We start from the raw sequence: 27,782 nt of genomic DNA on the forward strand, positions 1-27,782 counted from the left end.
ATTTATATAATTGAAGTTAGTATGTTAGCTAAGATGGGGAGTTTGCAATTCGCCAAGTATTTTCCCCAGACTTGGTCAGGCAGATGAACGTGTCATATAAAACCATTGGCTTAAAATATTCTTCCACTCTTCGGGAGGAATCAACGGGAGAACGTAAAACCATCCGACTTAATGTATAAGCTTTATTGCGACTAAAGTAAGACTCTACGTTGGATTGAGTTTTGTGGCTTTGGCTCCGATATTGGCTACTCCGAGCTGGACAGATTCTCTTGTGACTGCTTCTTGGGATCCATTTTAAAGTGTGGACTATGGTTGTGCAGCTGATTCTTGACCACAAGTTCGCCGGTACTGGAGCAGGTGATAATACGAGCGGAGCAGCGTAGATAACGATTGCGCGCACACAACCAATATGTCTTCGATCCACGACTATTGTTTCGAAAATACTCAAAGCCGCCCATCAACAACTTGGGCTTTCCCTTGGTGCCCTTGACTATCATGATGCCTTGTTTGCGTATCTGTTCTGTAAGAATATATAAGATGAAAAGGAATTAGCTTAATGATTAGCAAGTTAGATTAACAACTATGAAAGAGATGCGTGCGTTAGCCTAAACGATAATTTTAATTAGGTTTTTTTATGTTTTGCAATAGCATTTATTAAGGCTAAAAGGTCGGTAATAAAAAAAAGAAGAATCCATTCAATGCGAGGTTAATTGGTTAAACGAATTCTCAAGACAAATACAAATATATAGTAGACACATATATTGTGTTTGGAGCGCTGTCGTCAGTTGTTGAATCATTGATGAGAGTGGCGCGCATACTTCAGTCGATACACCTCCTGACCAGTCTTGAGGGCATGCGTTGTGGCACGCACCTTGCAGTTGGCACTTCGGTATCGAGAGCATCGCCAGTTGATGCTGCCCTTGAGTTTGCGATCCATGACAAACTCATGCTTATCTATGAGAAGTTTCCGCTTCTTCTGGCGAGTCCTGGTAAAATGCGCCAGCATCATCACATCTGCAATTGAGATATAGGAAAATATTAGTGACATAATCTCAATATCTCAATCGCAGTTGAGTTCGATTATTAAGTGTGTTGGGTGTGTTGGTAAATCGATTTGAGTTTATTTCTGTACAGTTAACACATATTATTCATATACGATATGTTTTAGGCTGAAATACAAAGTACATTGAAAACGTTTAAGACTAAGCCTAGCGAAAGGAAGATTATGAACTGCGTTCAAAAATGCTAAGTCCACAAGCATTTTCAACTTCTATTACTAACAAGTATGAGATGATGTTCCTCACATTTCAAATGAGTTGAATACTGAGAGCAGCACCAATAAGTTCTGTATATGAAGCAGAGGTTGGTGCTCAGCAGAGGACTTCGTCCTTGGCACAAGAAAAATTTATATAGACACCTAAAAAACAAAAATGAATTAATTAAAATAAATCCGATAAACATAAGAGAACATCGTGTATGCTTAGTCTAAACAAATCTTTAATTCTAGACTTGATTTAAGAGCTTAAGCTTAATGATTAGCAAGTTAGATTAACAACTATGAAAGAGATGCATGCATTAGCCTAAAGGATAAATTTGATTAGGTCGTTAAAAAAAATAAAAGAATCCATTCAATGCTAGGTTAATTGGTTAAACGAATTCTCTAGGCAAATACAAATATATAGGAGACACATACTATATTGTTTGTGGAACGCTGTCGTCAGTTGTGGAATCATTGATGAGAGTGGCGCGCATACTTCAGTCGATACACCTCCTTACCATTCGCGAGGGCATGCGTAGTGGCACGCACCTTGCAGTTGGCACTTCGGTATCGAGAGCATCGCCAGTTGATGCTGCATTTGAGCTTGCGATCCATGACGAACTCGTGCTTGTCTATGACAAGTTTCCGCTTTCTTTTGCGAGTCCGGGTAAAATGCGCCAGCATCATCACATCTGCAATTGAGATATAGGAAAATATTAGTGACATAATCAAAAAAGCTCAATATCTCAATCGTAGTTGAGTTCGATTATTAAGTGTGTAGGGTGTGTTGGTAAATAGATTTGAGTTTATTCTGTACAATTAACACATATTATTCATATATGATATGTTTTAGGCTGAAATACAATATACATTGAAAACGTTTAAGACTAGCGAAAGGAAGATTATGAACTGATGGCGTCCAAAAATGCAAAGTCCACAAGCATTTTTAACTTCTATTACTAACAATTATAAGATGATGTTCCTCACATTTCAAATGAGTTGAATGTTGAGAGCATTCAATAAGCAGAAGTTGGTGCTCAGCAGAGGGCTTCGTTCTTAGCTCAAGAAAAATTTATATAGACACCTAAAAAACAAAAATCAATTAATTAAAAAAAATGCGATAAACATAAGAGAACAGTCTAAACAAATCTTCAATTCTAGACTTGATTTAAGAATGATCGCATCTTCTGTTTGAGGTACTTACCTCGCGTTTGAGCTTGCGTCCGTATTGCTCCTGCTCATGATTATGCTTTGACGAGTGCACAATGTGTCCACTCTGTGTGTGAATGCGTGCATGACACTTCAAAGCAGTTGTATATTGAGTGCAGCGCCAATAAGTCTTTGGATTGATGCATTTCTCACGCACATAGTAGAAGCCTTCGTGCAGCAGCAAAGTGCGTCCTTTCTGGCTCACCACATAACAGAAGTTGGTCAGACCTAAAAGCAGATATAAAATTTAAATTAGAAATGTTTAACATAGATAGCATATAAATTGTTTGTTACAAAAATGCTGAGGTCTTAAATTCAATTAATTAAATGTACAATTTTAAACTTTATTCTTAGATATAGATAACTTTGACGCCCATCTCAACTATACAATTGCATTTATATGTATATGACGATATGCTGTTCTATCCGAACTATTACAGGGCATCGTCAGTCAGCTCGTGTAGCTCCTGCACCTCTTCCTGATGCAGTTCGAAACTGACGGCGCCCTCCATTTCACGCTCCAGTTTTATTTGTGCCGCATCCTGAGCCTGGGTCATTGGTTGTGCCTTGCTGGAGCTGTATTTGTTGCGCTTCAGCTCTGCGTGCATATGCTCCGCCTTGTTGATTATGAATTTGGGTGGATTCTCCTTGAGCATCGTAATGCGAGCCGGACACTTGAGCTTTTTGGTGGCCATCGAACTGCAACGCCAAAGGATTTTCTTTTTATTCTCACTCATGATCAGGAATCGAATGCCGTTGGCCATGATGGCGGGGCGACCACGCAGGGATTGGGTAAAGAAGACGAGGACATCTTCTGGATTAGGCACCTCATCATTGGCCAGCACAACTGCAATGGAAATTTAGACAAATTTGAATTAGTATGATTACAAAAATGGCATATGTTTAAATATAGATTATGATAACTGTTCCTATTTATCGAGTGGTTTTTTTCTTTGATATTTTTATTTACAAGCCAACAAAATTGTTAAGTTTTGAATAGCACTTAAATTAGATGTTGAAAATCTCCGCATCGACGACCTCCAGTCCATCGCCCACAACTGAAGAGCTCGCAGTTCTCGACTTAGTCCTTGAGGATTGCTGTTTCTCCTTGCGATCCGGCTTAACATGACAATGCTGATGAATCTGTCGAAAATCACTCGAATCGAACTTGTTCATGCAGATCAAAACGGGACAACGCACATGACGATAATACCAATGACAGCGCCAGAAGAAATTTGTTCGATTCTCGTTGTTGCGGAAGTATTTCAATCCATCCAACCACAGCAATTGGCCGCCACGCTTCGACACCGAGAACTGTATCTTTGGCTGGCTGCCGCTGTACTGTCCATGACCATGTCCGTGTCCCTGGGCTGCATCTGAAAGCAGTAGAGAATAGAGTGATGTTAGCATTAGCGAGAGCACAAATGGAAACTGTCCAGAATGAACATTAATGATGAGGCAGTTGCTTACATGGCAGAAACATTGAAAAACCACTTGACAGTTGCTGTTGTTTTTAATACAAAAAACCGTTTCCACAAAAATAAACTCAACACACTTAACAGCTAATTGAACTTGAAATCGAAATTAAATATTTTGTTGCTTTCCGCTAAAATTCGAAACATTGTTTGTTGGTTTTGTACTCATGCAACGGCGGCGGGGATCGTCCCGGAGACAACGATCTCGACTGTTCGGGCGCCGGTTGCGTTGCGGGTGGCGAAAGTGACGGAGCCTCCACTTCGGGCAGTTCTTCCTTGGCTGTGGACGGAAGCGGCTTGATTTCTATGTCATTGCTCTCCATGTGCTGATGCTGATGGCACAGACGGAGAATGAGCGTCGACTCATCGTGTATCGCAATGGCCGGACAGCGTTCTTTGTAGTAGTTACGACACTTCCAGTACTGCAAATGTCCACGCTTCTTGTTCCTAAAGAAACGAAAGCCATTGATCACGAGCAGCTTGCCGCCGTTCTTCTTTGAGTCCGCAAAATCGATGTGAAACGCTGCAAGCAACAAAGAGTAAATACAAATATTAGTGAAAGGTAGCAAATAAAGCGTAACATAAAAAATACAAGTTGAGAGCGATTAATAAATCCATGTGTGTTTTCAGTATAAACCTATGCAATTGGTAATTTATTTAAAACATGTTTGCGCTTAATCCTAAGCTTATTTTCCGATCACACTGCCCTTGCCCCGCCCCTTCCTCAGCTGACCCACAGAGGCGCCACGCTCGATAATGGACAACTGCTCGGACAACGTGATGTCGCTGGCCGGATACTTTCGCTTGTGATTGTGCTCATAGTTGCGCTTGATAATTCTCGCCTGACCCGAACTATCCATGGCAGTCACAACACGTGCGCGACAGACCGTCACATCCTGTGAAGCATAGATTATAGCACATTAATATCGATATTTGATTGGAATTATATTAAAAGCTACCTTGCGGGAGCATATCCAATAAGTGCGCGAAGCGGAGCTGCGATTCTTTACGAACTTCTGGTCATTGTGCAGCAACACAGTACGTCCTCGTTGTCCTGTCCCAAAGACAGCCAGCTCTAAAAGACAAGCAAGAAGAATACATTAATAATTCATGCAATTAGTAGCCAAGTAAATGTGAATTCTAAAATGCAAGTATTGGGTGAAGGAAGTCATAACGTGGAGTTGCAAAGTTTTGTGTAAGCATTTATTGAGATTTCAAAGTAAGTTTGTTGTTCTTAGGCATGATTGTGTACACCCGATATGGCGACATAGGTAGGTTTCTTTTGGTTGGTAATCATGTAAGCAGCACACTGAGAGCGTCGCTTGGTGCAGCTCCAAAACAAGGTGTCTCCGTAGGTGCCACTACGCGTGAAACGTTGATTCTCATAGATCAACACATCGCCATTGGCGGTGCGCTCGTAACGCACTCGATCCCAATCATCCAAGGTGCGTGCGCACTTTTGTTTCACAGCTAATCCAACGCGAACATTTTGTGTTCGTCTGCCCCGAAATTCGGGCAGGAAACTTTCATTGCCAAAGTCTGCCAGATTGTTGGGATTGAGCTCAGTCAGCGCTGAAAAAGGAAATGAACATTATTAATAAATTATCACTAATTATAGAATATTAAGTAATACAAAATAAACGAAACAATAAAAAGCACATTGAGTATTAAATTTAAATTGATTATATTTGCATGCTGTAACTTAAAGCAGATAATAGTCCGTTTAGAAATGAAATAAAGTAAGTTTCTAGCACACCAAGTAACTAAAAATAAAGAAAACAAAATTGACAATTAATAAAAATAAAAATTAACTATAAAGAAAACTTACCAACTATTCACAACTATTTACTTTAATTTTAAAATATATTTTAGATCAAACAATAACTTAAAGTTTTTAGTTCTTCCTTTCTAGGACATCAAGTAACTAAAAAGAGAATTCAAATAATAATTGACAAATATAAAAAGAACTATAAAAAAACTTACCTTAGTGATAAACTGTTATTCATTTCAACATAAAATGTATCTCTTAAAATATCTTAAAACAGATTTTACATCCTCTACAAATAAAAACAGCTAAAAACATAACAAAACTTAATATAAAACAAAAATAAAATAAACAGTTTAAAGTAGACTCACCTGTATATATAGTTTCCTGAATAAACTGTTATTCACAACTCGATTGCATTAACTTAATTACACTTTAATTGTATAATACGAAATATATACATATTTTCCCTATTTCCGCAGTGCTTTATATACTTATATCTAGGCATGATTATGTGCTCCGCTGATGGCGTAGCGCGTCTGACCATCAGATGTGGCATTGGTGATTAATCTGGCTCGACATTGCTTGCGCCACTTGCAGCACTTCCAGTACACTTTGTCCTTGTAGGATGCGTTGCGCAAATAGCGATGAGCACCACACTGCAGCACCGAATTCCCAGCCGGCGTACGCACATAGTGTATGTCCTCCATAAGTTTTGTGGTGCGGATGCGCTTCAGCTCTGACGCCGCCGGTGCTGAAGCTCTGCGCTGCGCTTGAATGATCTGGAAGGGCACTAAAAGAGCATAAAATAAAATGATTAGTGAGACGTTTGATTAATAACTTACAGCATCTAAATACATTACAGAATATAATTACAGTTGAGACAGTAAATTGGTTTATTTATAGACTGTTTTGCTTATTTATTAATTAGTTTCTTAGCATTTATTTCCTAACTTGCACTTTATGACTGATGCAACTGCTGCAGATCTTCGATGCTTAAATTAAGCGAGCGCAGTTCAAGCGTCAAATCCTCATCGGCCTCCGTTTTCACATAACTGGCCAAACCCTTTGGTGGCTTAAGGCCGGTCTTAACCAGCGGACTGACGACGGACAAACGCTTCTTGCGATCGCTGTTGAGGCAGGTATGATGACACGATTCTAGCACAATTTTGTGCACGCCCTCGATGACATTGGTGACGACGCGTGCATTGCACTTGGTGCTTCCCTGAAATTTACAATAAATCTATTAGTTTAATATCTTTTATAAAACTTTAAAGTAAACTTACCTTCTTGGAGCATATCCAATAGGTTTTGAGACCGCCACGTCGATTGCGCACATAGTTGTGTCCATTGAAAGCCAACAGCTTGCAACCACGCTGACCTTTGACAAATGTGAGTAGCGAATGCTTGATGACTCCATTTAAATCATCCATTTCTTCCAGCAGCTCGCCGCGTTCTGTGAATGAGTTTCAATAGCAATTAGTTAAGATTTCATTTGAATAGCAATTACAACAATTTATAGATAAATTCCACTGAGCAACATTCGACTGTGTTATTGGCATTAAAATAAACTTTTATTTTTATAGTTTTCTCTATACAAATACGCGACTTGAAAATAATGCAAGTTATCCCTAAATAAAGAAGACTATATAAATGAGACGACGACGATGACAACGACGACGATTAGTATGGCGGATGATTGTGCTGACTGCACTTGATGATCACATCATTATCCTGCACGGTGACCACTCTCGCCTTGCATTTGTGAGCGCCAGCTCGAGCACAGGACCAATATGTTTTCGTTCCAGTTGCCTTATTCCTGGTGAACGTGAACTCGCCAATCTTGAGTTTGCGACTCCCACGAAAGCCCGTTATATAGGAGTAATATGACATGTCATCTACGAAGAACAAACAGACAAAACATTTGGTTAGTTAAGAAGATAGACAAATGAAATAATTAAGTGATTATAGTGAACAAATCATAGCGAATAGTTGTAACAAAATTGAGAGCGTAGCTAAATGTACAGTTTTATTTAACACGTATATGATATATATGTCTATATGTATATAGATATTGAAGTATTTTGACCACTAAAAAAGATCATTTAATATTTACGTATTTGCATTTTTAACTTAGATCTAACACAAAAATTAAGGGCTAGTTGTAATGTCTGTATTCGGTTCGGGTTTCGTCTCAACGTAATCATCCAATTTCTTTGATCTTGCTGCTGCTGCTGCCTCCGCTTCCGCCCGCTGTCGCTTCAGCGAACCGTATTTCCTTGCCTTGGTGATGACCTCATGATTGTGCTCACTATTCAGAATGGTGAGCGTATCCTGTTTGGTTTTAAGACGCGCTCGGCATCGCAGCACAGCGAATTGACTGCACCGCCAATAGGTGACATCGTCGCGGGTGATGTGGCGATTGAAGGTGTGTTGCTTCAGCATAATCTGCTTGGTGCCGTACTTGCTGACAATGAAGAACGGCGATCCGTTGTCACCTCCAGTGCCTCCGGCGCTGCTGCTGCCGCTTCGACGCTGCTGTGTGTCCAGATGCAGTGCATCGTCATCGTACCTGACTGCAATGAGAGACAAAATGTGAAAAGTAGTTTCAGAGAACTGTGTTGTGCTGGACAGCTGCGTAAGCTGCAAAGGCTGGGAGAAATAAAAGACTGAGTTTGCTGTTCCAATTTTGTACGCTTTTCATTTAACTTAGTTTACATCAAAGTGGTTATGGCTACAAAGTACTCTACATATGTCTAGTTAGCAGCTTCTGGACTTGGCTGACAATGTGGCGCATGCTTGTTGCACTTGGTTAGCATCGGTTTGCGTTTCAGTTCGCTATGAATGAGTTGGGCGAAGCACTTGGGCGTCATGCAGTGATAATAGGTGCGATATTGTAGAGCACGCACCTTCTTATGGCTGCGTCCGTCGACATAAAGAAACTCGGCGTTGGGCGTGCGTCGGAATCGAACTTTTGACGCTGCATAGGATGATATATAGTATAGACATATAATATTTATTGGGGTTTTAGAACTTAACTTAATACTAACTCTATATAAAGAAAACTACAGTTGAGAGTGTGAGAAGAGATTTGTGGCGTGCTTTAATATTGCTGCAATAACATGTCCTTGTGCATTAGTTTGGCGGGTACACAATTTCCTGTGAAACGCGGCGGATGATTGTGTGCATTCTTTCCCAGCTTAATACCGCCTGCAAATTTGGTTATGGCACGTGCAGAACATTTGTTATCCGTCAGTCGTTTCCCGTTGCCATCGGAGCAGATCCAATTAACGGTGGCACGAAAACTTGCCTCCTTCTTGTACATATAACCATTGAAGATGAGATTGTAGCCCTGCTTTTGATTCCGCATAAAGAAGTAATTATATTTGTGAATCCAAACATTTGAGGGAAGTTCGGTGATGTACTGTCCATTCTGGGAGACAACAGATTCATCTGCTGCAATTGTAAACAAAGAAGAATGGGAAACGGAAACGTTGGCAAAACATAGACAAATGGAGTTCGGTTCCTAACTTAGTTTAGATCAAAACACAACCGTTTGGTAACAACAACAAAGGTTTTTATTGAGAGTACACAAATTCATACACAACACGCACACATACAAATACATATATATACATTTGGTAAACAGTTTAGAATGCTATAGGAAAATCATAGATATCTCTTGGCAATAGATATATATTTTGGCAACAAAAAGACTTACCACTACTGTCAACAGTTGACTTAACACGACACTTATATTTTAGAACAATTTCAGCTTCATCTTTTTCTATAGTTTTATGTGGTCGCCCACACACAATAGAATCACAACAGCGCGCGTTGAGCAGAATATTGCCTGCCTTTGGTTTTTGATTTCATGCACATTTGTTAAACACACACACACCACTTGCACTTGTTTTGCACATTATTTTTGGTCATTATTACGCCAGATTTATACAATATATTTTTTTGTAAATATTCACACAACGCCATTCGCCAAAAATGCAAGCGAAGCGACCACGGCGAAAAAAAAAACTCATACAACTCTGCGGCGAAACATTACAAGATGGCCGACTTCTAAAGAGCGCGTTCTTGCCGCGATGTGGCAGCACGCTACCATTGTGCACAGGTGGCAACTTTGCGGGCCGCACAAGTACAGTGCTTCTTCTTAACGTGTGTTTTCCAACTGCAGCGCATATTATTTAATTTTATTTTTCATTTCTTTTACTTTTATTTATTAATAAATGTCCGGAATAGCGGAAATGTTTAAACTTGTGTTTTATTTGCTTCCATTTAAGTTTGTGCATCGTTTAAGCACATAATTTAACCTGTTGTATTTCTTTTTCTAATTTTTTTTTATTACTATTTAACTTGAACGCAGCAGCGAAAGCGACAACAGCCACATCAACATTGCAGGTTCAGTTAATTCCACCACGTAAACGCGGTCGCCCCAAAACCAAGATAGATGATCCATCGCCCAAGCTCAAGTTGCTCGACAAGCTCAAAGCCGCCACCAAGAATGAAAGCGCCAGCAAGCCAGCCGTATATGCATCCACCACAAAGGGTAAGCACAACTCTCCCGCTCTCTCTTATACTCTCTCTCTTCACTTGTTGCATTCCCAATGATAATGTGGCACAATTATTTTATAGGTGGCGTTAAGCTGGTGTACGAGGGGCATCTGTTCAAGTTTTCGTTCCGCAAGGCTCAATTCTCGGTCTTCCAATGCTGCTTCCGCGAGCACGGCGAAGAGTGCAAAGTGCGCGTAGTCTGCGACCAAAAGAACGTTTTTCCGTTCGATGGAGAGCATGTGCACTTCATGCAAGCTAGCGACAAGAGCGTCACTTCATCCCAATTTACACCAGCCGATGGAGCAATCAGTGTTGTGACTACTGCTGCACCGAAAGAGGAACCAAAAGTTGAGATCTTAGTGCAGAATCCAAGTGCTGACATTGATGTGGAGCTGGTGCCAGAAGAGGAGGAGGAGAGTGAAGTGTTTGAAATCCATGAAATTGAGGAATCCGTTGCAATGGAAACATCTGCCGCAGCAGAAGAAGAAGGCGACCAGAACGAAACTCCGCCAGCTCCAACTGCTGGCGAAATGGATCCAAATGATTTCCGCGAGAAGATCAAGCGTCGTCTGCAGAAGGCGCTGCAGAACAAGAAGAAATAACGCTACCAGAGAAACTTCTGGAGAGTTATTTAATTGCAGACAATAATTCCCCAGAATCCACTTACAATTTTACATTATTTTCTACATTTATTATCCCTATTATACTTAATCACAATTATATTTCTAACTGAAAGAATTCTACTGTTTTTTGTAATAAATTTGATGTCAATAAAGTCTCTATTCCATAATAAACTATATGACTAGCATGTAAGCTTCACATACTTTGTACTTCTGACTATAATTTTTTTATAATTTGCTAATTGATGTAATTAATACACTTTAATTCGTTTCTTGCAGTGACACAGCACGTGCACAACTGTGGACCACAGACTTTTCTCATCAGTCGGAAGGGCGGCACTCTGCTGACCATTAACAACTTTGTCTATCGCTCCAATCTCAAGTTTTATGGCAAAAGTAATGACATTTTGTACTGGGAATGCGTACAAAATCGTTCCATGAAATGCCGCAGTCGCCTCAAGACCATCGGTGACGATCTCTACGTGACTAATGGTTTGTTCTGTGATGTTCAATGACTTTCCATTTTAATTCATTATGTTCTTAACAGATGTACATAATCATATGGGCGATACGAAGCGTATAGAGGCGGCCAAGGCGGCTGGCATGCTTATACACAAGAAGTTGAGCTCTCTGACTGCCGCCGATCGTATTCATGGTTGGAATCGAGCTGAGAGCGGCTCTGGCGATCCGTTGGCCAAGATTGAGTCAGCGTAGAAATAGTGACAGTATCGGATTTAACTTAATTAGGACAATCGAATAATACAAAACAAGAAGCAAGTACAAGTTCTTTGCATGTAGAACGCGATTTCGAATCGGATGGGAAATCTTAAATTATATATAAAGTATACAACTGTTGTGTCTCTAGATCCCTTTGCTAAGCATTGAAGCATGTTGTTAATCAGTTTATTTATAATTAAGATGGATCCACAAAGATTTTAGGTCCTTAGAGTCAAATATTATAAAATTAAGAAAAAATAAAGACATCCATTTCAAGTTAATTGATAGACAAAACAAAGAAGTATCGACACCATGAACAAGGTTATTTTTGAAAAATGTTAAATGTGTACTTTCGTCCTAAATTAGATATAGTTAATTATTTTTATTGTTGTAAGGCGATTGTCTATTTCTTTTTCAATTGCCTTTTCTTATGCTTTTGCAATGTAAGGAATGGATGAAAGTGTGGATTTCTGGAGTGGCGATATCTAACTTCGGAACCAACCATAAATGTGGACGCTCGTGCCTTGCATCCTTTGTGATGATGCATGCAACGCCAGCTACCAACATGTTCATTTTCGGCACTTTGACGATGTATTAAATAGCCGGTACCATCAATTAACAGTTTGGGTCGCTGGCGGTTTGTAGTTTCAAACATCGCAGTTCCATCAAAGTCCTTAACCTTCAGACGACGTGCACGGGGAACTTTAGCTAAAAGAGAATAAGCGTAAGTAGAAATTATAATACGGCTCTGGATAATTTGTAACGTTATAAATAGAAATAAAACAAATTTACATCGGCATTACTTTTTTTTCTTTTGCATTTGCATTTCTGCAATGAAAAGTAACATTTACTTGTACAAAAGTCTTTAATTTTATTACGTTGTCCTTAGAATAGGCGATAGTATTCATATATTTTTGTAAGACACTGTAACTTTGGACCTGCCATTGAATTCGGCAATTTTCTTTTATATAAGCAGGATTAGCTAGAAGAGATTAAGCGTAAATATAAATTGTAATAATATGCTTAACAATATTCGAAATAAATGGAATCCTTGGATTGTACAAAAGTCGCTTACCAAATTACAAATTTATTATGTACATAAAATATACATTTATGTTTACACTTATGGCTAATTGACCATAGATAATATATTAAGACTTAAGCGAAGTTGCACTTAGATTAGGTACTCTTCCAATTGTCCCATTTATACGCTGATGCTAGTAATCCTTGCTGATGTAGACAGCACCATGATGGGATTGACCAAGTGTCTGTAGCTGCGGCAATTGATGCGTCGTGTTCTGTTGGCGCTGATGCTGCTGCATCAGTGCCATCATTTGTGGCGCCTGCACAGTCACCGGCAATGACAACGGCATGGCCAGTGGCATGGGAATCGCTAGGTGGGACGAGGTTGTGGTGGGAGCATACGACGTCGACAACGTTGGCAACGTGGTCGGCATTGGAGCCGTGTTTGTTTTCTGCTCAATGGCACTTGGAGCTACTGCCGCTGCTGGAGCTTTGCAGTCGTTCACGTTTACATTGCTCTTGGCCTGACAATATAGCTGGCAGAGCGGCAGCAATTCCTTGTGGCGTCGCTTGATGTGACTGAGGAAGTTCCCCGTGGATTTCGTGGTGCCCGAGATGAGACCGTAGCAGCTGGTGCAGGTGGCTTGTATGGCGCCGGGCGTCTTCTGATTGGGTTGGATATTCTTGTAGAACTTACCATCTAGAATTTTTGGCAGTGTGTATGGTTTGCGCATGGACATGGCATCCTCATCGCTAAAGCAGGCGACGGCCAAAGCAGCTGCATCATTGGGAATGGGTGTTGTGGTGGTCGTTGATGATGGTTCCATCTTAATCTCAACTGCAAATTAAGTGGGAGTTGACAAATACATTAGTAAATTATAAAAGGACAATTGAATGTATTACATTTAACTGCTAGCTTATTCTACATAAACAGCTACATACAGCTCTTAAATAGATGTAAATGTATTTATTGAAAAAGGAATAATTAAACTAAAATTAGTGAAATTTGTATGAGTGTGTTTGTTTATTTATTGCAGCTCGCTAAGTTCATCCAGTATTTCAACAGAAAAGTCCGGTGAACTGCATTCCTCCAGTTTAATCTCCGGTCCATGCGTGTGTGGAGCACCCGATATGCGCAAGGTCACATCATTCACCTTGGAGGTGACCAAAGTGGCGCGACAACAGTGCTTCACATACCGCGAACATCGCCAGAAGACATTCTTTAGACTCTGGCGATTGACAACGTATCTATAGCCATTATAGATGAGCATTATGCGACCTCGTTGCGTTGTCGTATACTGAATGTTTGTGCTGGTGTTCTTATCCTCAAAGAGCGCCTTGATCGACTGCATTACACCTACAATGAAATAGAAGAATTGTGAAATGTGTGGCAATGGTTAGTTAAGATGCTGAACATGATTCCATTGGAGGACAACAAGAAACAGTTTCACTAAAAGGGGGGACTAACAAATTCTTCTACATTCTTCGCATTTATTCACAATTCACAAAGGAAACATACAATTTTTGTTCTTTTAGTTACATTTGCTAACGCTTAATCTCGGAACCCAAAGCTTTAATGTTGACCAACTTGTAATCGATGAACTTCTGCACAGTTTCCTTATCCAATGAGCTGCCGTGTATAGTAAACACCTGACAAACATGTGCTGTAAAGATCATAAGTATGGTTTATAGATTATAGTAAATAAACAAGTCTTCCACTCTATACTTATGATGGCATCAAAGATATTCTGATCTGCTGAAGAATTTCCAAACGCTATGCGATTCAATTCCGTCTTCCCAATCACCAAATCGGCTACACGTGACGTATAAATGGCAGGATAGGGAATATAGGCGGCTGCCAGATCTGTTTTTGATACAAACACATTGCTACCGGCGTATAACGGTATAGCATCATCCTTTTTCGCATTGATGGGTGTTATTTCCACTTCCGTTTCCTTTTTGTTGTTCACTTTGCATGCCGTCGATTGTTGTGGTTTTCCTACAAAGAACATACGAGTATTTACTTACTAATGTGGTTTGTGTTTTTTAAATATTCGTTTGTTAAAATAAAGTAAACACAAGTTAAATAAAAACACATTGCATTTTCTTGTTTGTAAGTCTTTTTTATTTTCATCATAAATGTGAGCCTACATTATTATTATTGGCGATTTGGTAAACACAGCGTGGCAGTTGTAACGCAATTTGCGAGCTACTTTCACATTGTAAACACTTTTTAAAAGCTTTAGATTTGCTTGCACAAAATACACACTCAATTTTGAAAAACACACATTTATTTGTTTAGAGTAAACTTTGAAATTGTTAAGTTGACAAATGAAAAACTACTGCAATGCATGCGCTATAAACGCACACACATACAGAGCAAAGTACAGAGTTGCTTTGAATCGTTTGCGATATGGCAACATCAGTTGTCCGGCAACGCTAGAAGTCGGCGGTGTTGAAAAAAAAGAATTTGGTGCCGACGCAAAATGTTATTAATTGTTTACGCTCAGTTATTCAAGTATGTGCAGAAGAAAAATAAATAATTAACGAAAATTAATGTGTAAATTAGAAAATATAAAAAGCAGCCCTTAAAAGGCCCATTCTGTAATGTGAGACATGTGTATACAAATGTGTATATGTATGTATGACTGTGTGTGTACACATACATACATACAGAGCGAGTGTTTGTGTTGTTTGTAAAATAAAAAACAATACATTTTGTGTACAAATTATACAATCAATGTGGGAAATCGCGCCAGAATATTATACCTATTCGTAACCCTGAAGTCTGCATTATGCAGTCGTATTAATTGAAGCCAAAATAAGTGATAGATAAACTCAAAACAGAAAATGAAAATTTCGCGATTTTGGCGATTCCATAATCAGTTAGTGTAGTCATTTGTTTTTAGTTTAAACTACAAATACTATTTGCATAAATATGTGGGTGTGTGTGAGTAATTTGATTATTAAATTCCATAGCATTAGATATGACTTCTGCCTCCCAAACAGAACATTGATTGCTTATCTATGGAATGAGTGAGTGTTTCAAATAAATTTATATAAAAACTGGACCTGGATCACGGTAAGAAGTGCTCCATCTAACAGTCTTATAATAAATAATATATTTCTTCCTTAAGCATTAGCATATTTAACTTATTTGTTATTAGTTTGTAAGATAAGAACAATAAAGAGAAACTGTAACTTGCCTTCTGTATTCTGTAGTATTGAATTTCAATCATTGTCGATTTGGAAACTGCAGTAATCGCTTAAGTGATCTCTCAACACTTTCTTAAAAACAACCTTTTCTCTCTCTTTGTAGATCCGTTGGGTAACGACTATAAGATACAGCTACCCACGCTAAAACGCAAGGGAAAAAAGCAAAGCTTTGATCATCTCAATGTCTGTTTTACGCGCAGCAATCGGGGGAATAATCTGCTGACCATAAACGGGAAACCCTTTACCTTGAATAGACGCATCAAGGATGCTTGCTACTGGGAGTGCGTCAAGCTGCGTTGCAAGTACATCAAGTGCACGGCGCGCGTTGTAACCAAATCGAATCAGATCTCAGCGTTGCGCGGTCAGCACAATCATCCCTAAGACTGACTGACCAACTACAAAAATATATAGTTCAAATATCACATTATTTTATTCTTAATAAAAATACAAGTTAATTTTAAAATCAACTAAAAGTTAAATCTCTAAATAGTGTTTATTCTTGTAGCTTGTAAGTGGTCATTGTCTCTTAACTGTTTTTGTATCTTATTGCAGATGATATTAGACACTATAAGCTGGTGGCCAATCGTCGTGGTGGCCGCAATCTGCTGTACAAGGGACACATGTATACCGTAGAACGACGCTATCTAAAGACCACCAATTGGGTGTGCACCAAGTACAGTAATACTCGGCTACGTTGCCCGGCACGCTGTGTTACTAGCTGTGAAGGCAGCAGCAACAGCATTAAGCTGAGTCGCCGCCATCACAATCATCAAGCCAAGAGCTCGAAACTTTAGATTAGATATTAGCTTGTATATATAGCTTAGTTGTTAAGTTGTAACTAACTAATTCATAAGTAAACACCCATCAAACACAACACTCGCTTCACTAATCCATCCAATGTATATCCGAAATTTTTCGCTTTACTTGCATGCAGCATTGCGTCGTCGACCGCGTCTCACGTTTCGCAGTCGTGGCGGACAACCGCTCATCGATGGCTATCGCTTTGTGATCAGCTACCAGCAGCAGCATCGTTGCTATCTAAAGTGCGCCCACTTTCGCAACAAGTGTCGCGCTCGTGCCATACAGAATAAGGTTACCGGTCAGGTGCAGTTGAGCAATGGAGTTCACAATCACAATCGTGGCCAAGACCAACACTAATACTTCATGTAAAATAAATATTTTCGAATGCAAAATTGAATCGCCTGCTTTATTCATCACCAAAAGACATGAACTCATCATCTGCAAAAAACGTTTAAGGCATTCAACATTAACTCTCTCCTCTTGTTCCTTTTAGGCGCACGCCAGACGAATCTTGCACAATATGTGCGCTCCAATCGTGGCACCGATCTGGTCTACTACGAGGGCAACACTTACACGCCCAACGAGAAGCTACGCGAGGGTCAGAAGTCACGGGATTGGAAATGCTCTATGTACCACAAGGCCAAGTGTCGGGCTCGGCTAGTGACACGGATCACCAGCCAGGGGGATTTAATACACGTGACCAGCTGTCGGCACACACATCAATCTATGTACATGCTGCAACAACAGGACTCCATGGACGGCTTGGCACGCAATCCTTTGTGCACTGCCATCAGGCAGGTGAAGCAGGAGCAGTCCAAGTGAAACAGCATCTTGAATCTTAAGCTAAGCCACAATTTCAAAGCAAAATAAATCCAGACTAAAGCGCAACTTTGTTTTGACTACCGTTCGGCAAGCAAACTATATGAAACTACACCTATATATTCGATATGTCTAACGTATTTGTTTTCTGCATTTACAGAACTGCCAGGAGATTACTTATTGGTGGAATCGGTGGTCAATGCAGAGGGAAAATGCACGAGCAGAAGAGTGTCCCAAGATGCGTTTCATACGCGGCCAAAGGAAGTCAGTGCAGTTGGTCTGCAATCAATATGCCTATGCTAAGAACAAGCAGCATGGCTCGATGACCTATTGGAACTGTCGCATTCGCCGATCGGGTTTGCCCAGCTTGCAATGCACGAATCTCCACAAAGCGATTGACAAATGGCAAATACAAAGTGTGGCTAACGCGACCCGAGCACAATCATCCGCCCTCGAAGCGCATAGCACGCATGCTCAACGATTCCCTTGTCACCTAGAGACAGTATTTTTAGCGTTTAAGTGATGAAATATATGGACGCCTTTTTATAAGCGTAACACACTTGAAAACTGACTTTTTGCTTTATATGTGTACTTGAATCTCTTATATATTGTATTCTCTTTAATCTAATTGTATTCCAATTTTTGTATTTTGTGCACACAGAAAACAGCATTGCCATTTACACGGCGACGTCGCGTGGTCGCATGCAGCTCATCTATGGCGGTCAGCCCTTCATCTTTGAGAAGACACTGAAGCTGTCGACGGGCGAGGAGAAACGCTACTGGCGCTGCAATCAATGGTGGAATCAAAAGTGCCGATCGCGTGTCTTCACCATCAACGATATCGTGTGTCCACTGAATCGCTTCCACACGCACGAGGAGATTGTGCGCCGCAAGAAACGCGTGCGTCGTGTGCCACCCACAGCGGAGGCAACTGCCGCAACGAATGTGAATGTGAATGCTAATACCAATGCCAATGCCAAGATCTACGCAACGGCAAGCATACGCCAAGATCAATTGGTGCAACCACAGCAAGTGCATCAACAACAACAGCAGCAGCAACATCACCATCAACAGCAGCAGCAACAGCAATTGGCTAGCGATGCCATGCTTACCACAACGTTAACGGACGAATCGACGGCTACCATTGATGTCAACGAGCTGGGCATGCATTTAAAGTACGAGGAGATTGTGGCCGATGTCACGGGCATTGTGGGTGCAACACATTCGCATTCACATTCGCATGCGTCCCGTGTCCTTGGCCGCAAGAAGTGAGGCGTGAGGTGAAGGGGCAAATACATATATATGTAGTTTTTAATCTAATCATAATGAACATTAATCATAATTCAGCTTAAAAAAGAAAGTATGCTAGTTACACATACAACACAACATTTATTCAAGAACGCAAAAACCACATCAAATAAACTTAAAAGAAAAAGGCTTCAAACAGCAGTTCAACAGTGATTCGATTTCTCTCAAATTCCTATAATGTGTTTAATACATTTAGCATTTTTTGTTTGCTTTGCTAATCCAGTTCAGTTCATGTCTCTTCATCTCATTGCAGGTTGCCCATTCTACTTCAGCAAGGGTCAGCGTAAATCGATTAAACTGAACTATCTGGGTCACAGTTATGTGAAGTTCATGGAGAATAGTCGCGGCACCAAATGGATTTGTGCCACTCGATCCACGACCAAGTGTCGGGCGCGTGTGCGCACCAAGGATGCAGCAATTGAGATACTCCATGGGGCGCATAATCACGAGGAGGCCAAAAGACGACGCGAACGCATCAAGAAACCCATCGATTAAAGACACTCACTAGTAATTAAAGGTTATCTTTATTTTTAGTTGCAATAAGAAAATATATATGTTGTATGTATATGTATAATAAGAAATGATTGAAAATAAGTCATCTGATTGAGTGCAACATGTTTAATGCAACTCGTCGAAGCAAGCATCGCACATCCAATTGCTGCCGGGACACGAGTCACAGCAGGTGGGAATCCGCTCCAGATTCGTCTTGCCATTCTTCAAGCAATTGACGCATTTGCCCTTCATGCGCGGCACACCCACATAAACGAACTTGTGATTGTTGGCCGCAGTGCGTATGATATTTTCCGGATTACTTTGACTCAGCTTGGTGTGCACAGGAACCAATTTGGATTGGGCAACCACTGTGCTGGGCGTTGGGATGACGCGTCTCTTGGCTGGGGACTCAGGACTCGAAGCCGTCAACTGTTTGTGAGTTGTCCTAGGCACAGGAACACGTTGCTGATCACGACGCAGAATTGAGGGCGCAAGAACATTTCGAACTCTCGGTATGATGGTGAAAGCTGCAAGAAACAAATGTGCAAAATGAGTACAACAGATTAAAAGTAGCAGCTATTAATATTAACATAAAAAGTCACATTATTTTTGTATTATTTAAAGCAAAAATGTAAATTTAATAATGCTGAAATAGTTTGTTTTGGAACAGTTGGCTTATGAATAGGTTTATTCACTGGTTCAATTGTAATATAGTTAGTTGACAGCTTTGATTTTAATAGAGCTTTAATTACATTTCATAAAGCTACAGCTGCTTTTGGAATAGTTTGCTTTAAAGTAGGTTTATTCACAGATTCCGCCTATCAATTTGGCATATGTATGTTCAACTGTAAGAAATAGAAGAGAAAAGTACGTTAACTTTGTGAACAAATGGAATTGTTGGTGGCATAATTACAATTCTTATATCTAGACGCTGCTTTCGTCTTTGTAGATGCGAGGCACAAACGTTTTAAGCGGCGTAGACGGCACATGATTGTGGCTACCACGATGAGCCACTATCGCCTTCTGTCTGGTGGTCAGAGCTGCAGGGCATTTTAACTTCTTGTACGAGACACAACGCCAAAAGGCCATACACTTGGCCGCATGCCTCGAGTGGCAGGTGTAGACGTGTCCTTCGTGGACCAATTGGCCACGATAGTTATAGGTGAGCACTGCAAAAATAAATGAAATAATGTTAGAAATGTTAAATAAATGTGGGTGTAATTAACCTACGATTTAGTTTATACTTCTTAAGTGTTGCTGCAATTTATAGACATAGTAGATACGGCATCAAATATTTACATCTGCTCAGCTCATCTTTTTCAATTGCCTTTTTTTTATTCGACTTGTGTGTTGTACTTAGAAACTAAATTGCACGGATTGCACAGAACACAGACAGACACGGGAGATGGGATCACACGGTTTTAATCATGGATGAGCATCAAGGAGGCGTGCATCAGCTCGGTCTCCGTTAGTTGCAACGTGGCCGCTTCACTGGCCAGTAAATGATGATGATGATGATGCTGCTGATGATGGTGTCCCTCCACTGTTTCCACCATCTCGATCACCTCCTGCTTTGGCTCATGCTGCTGGAAATCTGTAATACTGTGCACTCGTGCCAATTTTCCGCCGCGTCCCGTGTTGACTGCTGCCAGACGATTGCGCTGAATTATCTTCTCAATCTTTTCCGTGTGCGGCGCATGATTGTGCAGACCTCCGGTGATATTCTTCAGCTTGCCGAACTCGAGAACGCAACGCGAACGACAGCGTTGTTCGTGCACCTTCTTGGAATAGTTGTGACACCGCCAGTACTCCTTATTGTTCTTTCGACTGTGGCAATTGTACATATAGTTGTTCAGCACCAGACAAGGTGTCGACCAAGGACTCTCGATGAACAGCAATTCGCCCTCTGCGAAAGAAAGAAAATAATAGTTTATGGATTAGTTTTGAATGTTAATAATATTACTTAAGAGGTTTAGCTTATGTCTTAGTAAAAATGTTATCTAGTTACAAATTGTTGTTTTGGCTTTAAATTTATTGAGACATTTTTGTTGTGTGGACATGAATACATGTAATAAAAATGATTGATTAAAAAAGGGATTCTCTCCATATGGTATGTGGCATGAATTGAATAATTTAAAACTTAAACTTAAGAGCATCTATTGAAATTTCTTGTGGCTCAGGCGTTGTATGGGCTTCATTTCCACCACTTGCTCAATGAGGACGCCATCACCATCATCATTGTCAGCGGCCTCGACCAATGCCTGCATCTCGATCTCAGTGGCCTCCGAGGCGGGCACATACAACTTGCATTCCTTGCCATCCTTGGCCGTCATAATGCTAATGTTGCTGCTGTTCAGGTATTGTGATATCTTTGGATTCGATGTACAAATCTCAATGTACTCCTCCAGCTCCTCTTCCACATTGTACAGCTGTCGTTGCCCAATGCGTCCGGCATGCGATTCATGGTTGTGCTGACGACGTGCATCCAAGAATTCACCATTCTTGGTGATGACAACCGCCTTGCAGCGCAGCTTAAGAACATCGGCACATCGCCAAGTCGTCTGTCCGTTGGCCTGTGTGAGTTTCTTATTGTAGATGTAATCCTTATACACTAACTGGGCGTTCTTCTTCTGGCTGCGGATGAATTTGATAGCGCCAGCTGCAGAGCGGAGGAGCAGAGCAGTAAATCAAGCAGGAAGCAGAAGCAAAAGAAGAAAACAGAGTATGGAATAAGTAAAGTAACTACAATTTAACTTAGACGATAAACATATTAAGTATACTTTTAGCTTAGCGACAAATAAAACAACACTACAAATATGGTTTCGACATTTTATTAAGCATCAAAAAGAAGCGCGAAATCAACCCCCAATTTAGAGATAATGCTGTGGCATTTTCTACGGTATGAAGTTTTCCATAATTTACAATTTTTCCACTACAGATCACAGAAAACACAACAAAGATACAACTAGCATCAAATTCGAAACATACGCTCTTTGATATCCACTTTGTCATCACTTCAATTAACACTGCACTATAATTCACTAAACACTTTATCGTTACAGGCACAATAACAAATGCACGGCACATTATGAATGTGTATATGGAAAATAAATTAACGAACCAATAAAAGAAAAAATGTATGTAGCTCCTCCATTCTCAAAGCATTCGCACAGCGTTGCCACACAGCTTTGATGCAGTGCTGCATTGGTGGGACATTGAAATACAAAACATAAGTGGTCTGGCAACGCCAGATTATTGAGTTTTATTTATGAAAATTCTTATTCCACAGCATTACTACATAGTTCAACTTTACATACAAAATACTAAAATTAATCAATTTCATATACTAGTATACGTCGATCTTATAAATACAAAAATGTTCACACGCATTTACCTTCTCGTTACCCATTCAGCAAATATACACATTTAAGACGCGCGCCGTCTTACATCCTTCACATTATTCTGGCAACAAACTGCAATACACAGCTGGCACGTAAACTGTACTTAACCATGCATAACCCCCAACCCTCCATCTATAAATTAACTGGGACCCCCTCCCCTAACATTCTTCGTGCTTAAGCGAATTCGTAATTGTTCTGCACCGTTCTTCATCTCAGCGCGCTGTTCGCAGCCTAAGGGTTGTTGGTTCATCAACATTCCTTTAAAACTATGGCAGTCCAGATATATAACAATTGGACACCGAAGAATTTTGGACTATTCGATTACAATTGCTTTTCCCAGCGCAATGGATTTTCAGGAAATAAGATTCGGCAATAGATGCCGTTGCTCGAAACACAGACAGCAAGCTTTTACGTTGCGTCAGGAAATCGTAGCAACATCTCATCCATACAAACTATTCAATATAAAATGAGGCATCTTTGATAGAAATATTTAAGCCAGGTGGCAAGGCCTTGCCACTTTTGGATTTAAACCAACCATTTTACAAAAGTATCCTTTTCGTCATAGGTAAATTGTAAGCTGAAATGTTCAATAAAATCGGCATGCAAACTACAACATTGTTAGATTATTACCTTTAGTTTTAGGGTACCTCTCACATACATAGCTTCAATGATCTCCTCAGCTGCCTCCAGGAATGTCTATTTCAATCACCAGTCAGTTGATGGGTCTTCTTTCCATTTAGGCATAAATTAATTCAACACTCTACTTACCATTTCACAAACAAAAGGATTTGTGATTAACGCGAGAGCGACGGCATAAACAATAAACATTGTTTTTGCCAGTCGCTCGACCAACTGATCTCTTGCGAATAATTAATAGAACAGAGGTCTAAAGCTTAGCTGGGCTAGTGGCTGAATAAAGCCGCTCTTAAATGTGCATTGCATTTACAAATTTAAAGCGATGATATCGCAGTGTGAATATAAAATGAATAAAGCAGATTTAAGCGCTCTTTACAACCAACAAATTAAAGGCATATTCGAATTGCGAGCAGCGATAGGAAAATTGATATCTTAGCATTAGAATGGCAAATCTTTGATATGATAATATGATTAAGAGTCCGCTCGCTAGTCGCAGTCGAATTACCCATTGTTAAACTTTAAGACTAGCTTAAACTTCTAATATATTTAGTTGATCCACTGTACGCAGTACATCTTTGGATCAACATATTAGAATTCAACCAACCTTGAGCCTCTGTGTTGCCTTGATCCGCGCCGGTGTCGACAAACGATGAATCACTGTAGCTCTGCGACTGCTGCTTGACGACGGCCTTCGATGTGGTTGCTGAGACATTAGCGGCACTTGTGTTGCCACCAGCTGTTTGTGCGCCAGCATCTCCGTTCTCGGTAAAGTAGCTATCATCGTAACGCATGTCACCGTAGGTATCATCCTCTACGTAGGTCGTATCGCCATCGCCAGCAACTTCGGCATGATCTTCACTGTAGTCCGGTTCCGATTTCGTGGGCAATTCCATGGGGAGATCAATATATTCAGCTTCCTCTTGAGCGGCAGCCTGTTGTTGACGAACTTGATGCACTTTCGTCTCACTGGGCACCACCGTCGTTTGCACGGTAATCTGTTGGGAAGCCAGTTGTTGAGCGGTAGTAGCCGTGGTCGCGGTGTCCGGTGTCGTATCCAAGGGGTCAATAACATTTGTGGCGGTTGTTGTTGTCTTCGAGCGCTTCACATTGCCACTGCCAACGAGGGAACCGCGCTGTGCTGTCCGTTTGTTTGTCGACACCAGCGTGGCTGTTGTTGTTGTCCCGGTTTGCAGTTGCTGCTGCGTTTGAATGTGTTGCGTCTGCTGCTGCTGTTGTTGTTGCTGCTGCTGCTGTTGTACAATGGTGGCTTGAGGTGCGGTTGTAGTCTGGATGACAATTTGAGTTGTTCCCTTGTCATCGCCCAGAACATCGTCAACGGTTTCAATCTTATAACGTGCTGATGCACGCGGCTGTTGACGCTGTACACGCTGGGTTGGGACTTGTTGTTGCTGTTGTTGTACATGAGGTGCGGCTGGTGGTGGGGGTGTGGGTTCCTGTGGAGGTTGCGGAGCGGGATCATTCTGAAAATAAAAACGAAAATATTCTCAATGTTATTTAAGTTGTTGTTGGTTGATCCAATTCGAATAAGCAAAACAACCACCAATAGAGAGCGCGCGCAACGCAGCTGCGCTATTATGCTCTAAAGGAGTAAGTGCGACAGCTGCATAAGCAACTGTTAACGCACACTATTGCCATCCCTGTTACACACACACAATTGTGTATTCGAGTGGCGTGCGATTCGAGATGCTTCTCTGTCGCTCGATGTACAGTACAGTCAGGCAAGCTCTTATACACATGAATATGTCATCGTGTGAGTGTGGAATTTGTTTTGTATGTATTGAGCGCGGGAAAGGCGCTTGGCGGTTGTTGGTGCTCATTTTTTCGATTGGCTCTATGTGTGTACATGTACATACAGTATGTCAAGAAACTCTTTACACACTGAAAAAAACACATATTTTTTGACTTTGCATGCAAAAATAACGCCTTTAGTTATTATTTTTCAATTTTTTTTTAATGCAGATCTATTATTTAGCAAATTTCAAATTAGTATGTACAAAAATAAAAACAATACAACGAAAGGGAACATTTTAAATCAACAAAATATGAGTTTACACATTTTTGACACTGTCAAGAAAGTGTTTACACACTTTAGTTTTCGATTCTGTTTTGTTCTATTTTTCGTAAAAACTGTACTTTATTGTTAACTATGCTTATGCACTATTCGCTATTTTTGCATTCCTTTTCATTCAATTGCGAAATCTTGCTACGCACTTGTCAAAAAGCTGATTTTTAAATTATTTAACATACCTGGAGCTGGTTTGACTCTTGACGTTACCCAATTGACTTATTAAAGTCACAAAATTGGAAAATCTGTAGCTTAGCTAGTGGAGCTGATTAGGGTATCGCGAAAAATAATTTATAATGCTCCTAATCGAGCCGAAAATGAAGACAAACTGCAAGCAAAGTGTGGAAATGGTCGAAAAATGGATATTGACGAGCGGGCAGACCGCCTTATTATGGGCATGGTTCGTCAAAACCCCCAAATTTTGATCAGAACCCACACCAAGGAGTTGGAAGAAGGGTGTGACACGGTCAATTCACGTGAAACCGTCCGGCAACTAATTCTGCGGAGCAAACACTCTTCAACCGTTGAAACGGTTGCGCGTAAGAGGCCGCTGCTTTCGAAAGTAAATGTTGAAAACGCTTAAATTTTGGCTTTTAACATGAAAATCACGCCGGACAACTATTGGGATGACGTCGTATTCTATGTCCAAACCAAAAAAAATGCTATACTACAATGATTGACCAACTAGAGTATGGCACAAGCCGTTAACAGCCTTACATCAGCGCAACATCATTCTGACAGTAAAATTGGGAAAATAGTATTTGTTCCGCAGAATTAGTTGCCGGACGGTTTCATGTGAATTGATCGTGTCACACCCTTCTTCCAACTCCTTGGCAAGGGTCCTGATCAAAATTTGGGGGTTTTGACGAACCATGCCCATAATAAGGCGGTCTGCCCGCTCGTCAATATCCATTTTTCGACCATTTCCACACTTTGCTTGCAGTTTGTCTTCATTTTCGGCTCGATTAGGAGCATTATAAATTATTTTTCGCGATACCCTAATCAGCTCCACTAGCTAAGCTACAGATTTTCCAATTTTGTGACTTTAATAAGTCAATTGGGTAACGTCAAGAGTCAAACCAGCTCCAGGTATGTTAAATAATTTAAAAATCAGCTTTTTGACAAGTGCGTAGCAAGATTTCGCAATTGAATGAAAAGGAATGCAAAAATAGCGAATAGTGCATAAGCATAGTTAACAATAAAGTACAGTTTTTACGAAAAATAGAACAAAACAGAATCGAAAACTAAAGTGTGTAAACACTTTCTTGACAGTGTCAAAAATGTGTAAACTCATATTTTGTTGATTTAAAATGTTCCCTTTCGTTGTATTGTTTTTATTTTTGTACATACTAATTTGAAATTTGCTAAATAATAGATCTGCATTAAAAAAATATTGAAAAATAATAATTAAAGGCATTATTTTTGCATGCAAAGTCAAAAAATATGTGTTTTTTTCAGTGTGTAAAGAGTTTCTTGACATACTGTATATTTTCTACTCACGTCTGTCAGCCCTTTGATTTGCAGGGACTCCGCTGTGCTTATAAACGCTGGTAGGGCATCTTGTTTAACGTTAACCTCGCCACAATACATAAACTGAATCAGGTCCTTCAATGCCGAATGGCTAACATTATTTAAAAACACTGCAAAATGCATAAAAATAAAAAATTATTGCCGCTTAGCAACCAATTTTCCAAGACACTTACCAAAGGCATGGGCATTCGGTGGCATTTGCGTAAACATTTTGCGGAAAAACGGCGAGCAGACGGACAACACCAAACGGTGCGCCTTTACAATTTGCCCCTCCGCAGCCAAAGATACATCCACCAGATCTCCACGACATAACGATTCGTGAAAACCAGCGGACAGATTTGTGTTGAAATTGTTCCAGCACAAACTGAATTGCTCGTCGTCCGCCATCTTGGACGAGCGTACAAATCAATAGAATTTTCTGTATCTGCTTGTTGTGTGCTGCAGCAAAGAAAAATAAAAAAGACGACAAATGCAACAAATTAGTTTTAATTTACAATTTGCAAATGCTAATTAATTGCGGCAAGACATTTGTTTACAACTGTCAAACCACATCAAAATTGCAGACGCATACAAAAAAAAAAGAATTTAATGAAAAAACTGGGAAATTTTTCACGCGTGTATAAGTATTAGAGAATCAATACGTAAAGATTTTGGGAAACGAATTCTTGAGAATAACAATGAAATTTGCGTAATACTAGTACAGCAAATAACGGAACTTACCTCTTGAAATATTTTTTAAAATAAAATACTTATTTTATGCACAGAATAAAAAATAATTACTTCCTCTGCGCTAGTGACGCGCAGACTGCGTCTGACCTTTTCAACGAGTACGATATGAATGTATACTAGCGATATACTGG

General features: G+C 40.2%; 7 protein-coding genes and 1 long non-coding RNA gene across 32 annotated transcripts; 7 read left to right on the forward strand and 1 right to left on the reverse strand.

Moving 5' to 3' along the window:
• Positions 1-168: 168 nt before the first annotated feature.
• Positions 169-27,769, reverse strand: LOC117575585 (modifier of mdg4). 25 transcript variants are annotated; one of them, XM_052007968.1, is made up of 6 exons: positions 27,643-27,767; positions 27,096-27,360; positions 26,893-27,032; positions 23,911-24,787; positions 872-1,014; positions 479-520 (listed from the first exon to the last, which is right to left on the reverse strand). In XM_052007968.1, exons 2-6 carry the CDS (start codon positions 27,307-27,309, stop codon positions 494-496), a joined length of 1,401 nt encoding a protein of 466 aa, XP_051863928.1. In that variant the 5' UTR covers positions 27,310-27,360; positions 27,643-27,767; the 3' UTR covers positions 479-493. The 25 variants fall into 25 exon arrangements, 23 of the variants coding, with proteins under 23 accessions (XP_051863920.1, XP_051863928.1, XP_051863925.1 ...); XM_052007965.1 differs by lacking the exons at positions 479-520; positions 872-1,014 and adding exons at positions 779-871; positions 1,808-1,950; XM_052007962.1 differs by lacking the exons at positions 479-520; positions 872-1,014 and adding exons at positions 2,316-2,342; positions 2,463-2,695.
• Positions 9,707-11,051, forward strand: LOC117573428 (modifier of mdg4). The gene is made up of 3 exons (XM_034256640.2): positions 9,707-9,857; positions 10,020-10,268; positions 10,355-11,051. Exons 1-3 carry the CDS (start codon positions 9,707-9,709, stop codon positions 10,873-10,875), a joined length of 921 nt encoding a protein of 306 aa, XP_034112531.2. The 3' UTR covers positions 10,876-11,051.
• Positions 11,145-11,879, forward strand: LOC117575595 (uncharacterized; the record flags this gene model as incomplete). Its single annotated transcript, XM_034259862.2, has 2 exons — positions 11,145-11,385; positions 11,441-11,879. Coding segments are annotated over 2 exons (408 nt in total), but the record flags the coding sequence as incomplete, so codon positions are not given.
• Positions 16,606-17,007, forward strand: LOC117575592 (uncharacterized). The gene has a single exon (XM_034259858.2). It carries the CDS (start codon positions 16,747-16,749, stop codon positions 17,005-17,007), a length of 261 nt encoding a protein of 86 aa, XP_034115749.1. The 5' UTR covers positions 16,606-16,746.
• LOC117575588 (uncharacterized) lies at positions 16,876-17,538 on the forward strand. Its single transcript, XM_034259855.2, has 2 exons — positions 16,876-17,015; positions 17,144-17,538. The coding sequence occupies exons 1-2, from the start codon at positions 16,967-16,969 to the stop codon at positions 17,470-17,472; spliced, it is 378 nt and encodes a 125-aa protein (XP_034115746.1). The 5' UTR covers positions 16,876-16,966; the 3' UTR covers positions 17,473-17,538.
• Positions 17,626-17,968, forward strand: LOC117575593 (uncharacterized). Its single transcript, XM_034259859.2, is given in 2 exon segments — positions 17,626-17,830; positions 17,832-17,968. Coding segments are annotated over 2 exon segments (297 nt in total). The 5' UTR covers positions 17,626-17,668; the 3' UTR covers positions 17,967-17,968.
• Positions 18,063-19,301, forward strand: LOC117575594 (mediator of RNA polymerase II transcription subunit 23). The gene is made up of 2 exons (XM_034259860.2): positions 18,063-18,749; positions 19,031-19,301. The coding sequence occupies exon 1, from the start codon at positions 18,172-18,174 to the stop codon at positions 18,739-18,741; it is 570 nt and encodes a 189-aa protein (XP_034115751.2). The 5' UTR covers positions 18,063-18,171; the 3' UTR covers positions 18,742-18,749; positions 19,031-19,301.
• Positions 21,924-22,748, forward strand: LOC127566176 (uncharacterized). Its single transcript, XR_007955452.1, has 2 exons — positions 21,924-22,168; positions 22,332-22,748. It is a non-coding gene; the product is annotated as an uncharacterized LOC127566176 (long non-coding RNA).
• Positions 27,770-27,782: the final 13 nt, after the last annotated feature.

This window comes from Drosophila albomicans, chromosome 2R, assembly GCF_009650485.2.
Source record: "Drosophila albomicans strain 15112-1751.03 chromosome 2R, ASM965048v2, whole genome shotgun sequence".
NCBI lineage: Eukaryota > Metazoa > Arthropoda > Insecta > Diptera > Drosophilidae > Drosophila > Drosophila albomicans.

Bases quoted from the DNA above. Each gene is read 5' to 3' on its own strand.
- LOC117573428 (XM_034256640.2), top strand. From the start codon at position 9,707: ATGCAAGCGAAGCGACCACGGCGAAAAAAAAAACTCATACAACTCTGC. The intron at 9,858-10,019 runs GTACAGTGCTTC...GCATCGTTTAAG, and splicing joins CAACTTTGCGGGCCGCACAA to CACATAATTTAACCTGTTGT. The intron at 10,269-10,354 runs GTAAGCACAACT...ATTATTTTATAG, and splicing joins ATATGCATCCACCACAAAGG to GTGGCGTTAAGCTGGTGTAC.
- LOC117575592 (XM_034259858.2), top strand. From the start codon at position 16,747: ATGTATATCCGAAATTTTTCGCTTTACTTGCATGCAGCATTGCGTCGT.
- LOC117575588 (XM_034259855.2), top strand. From the start codon at position 16,967: ATGGAGTTCACAATCACAATCGTGGCCAAGACCAACACTAATACTTCA. The intron at 17,016-17,143 runs GTAAAATAAATA...TGTTCCTTTTAG, and splicing joins GACCAACACTAATACTTCAT to GCGCACGCCAGACGAATCTT.
- LOC117575594 (XM_034259860.2), top strand. From the start codon at position 18,172: ATGCAGCTCATCTATGGCGGTCAGCCCTTCATCTTTGAGAAGACACTG.
- LOC117575585 (XM_034259852.2), bottom strand. From the start codon at position 27,309: ATGGCGGACGACGAGCAATTCAGTTTGTGCTGGAACAATTTCAACACA. The intron at 24,788-26,892 runs GTGAGTAGAAAA...TTTTATTTTCAG, and splicing joins AAATCAAAGGGCTGACAGAC to AATGATCCCGCTCCGCAACC. The intron at 13,472-23,910 runs GTTGGTTGAATT...CTTAATTTGCAG, and splicing joins AGGCAACACAGAGGCTCAAG to TTGAGATTAAGATGGAACCA.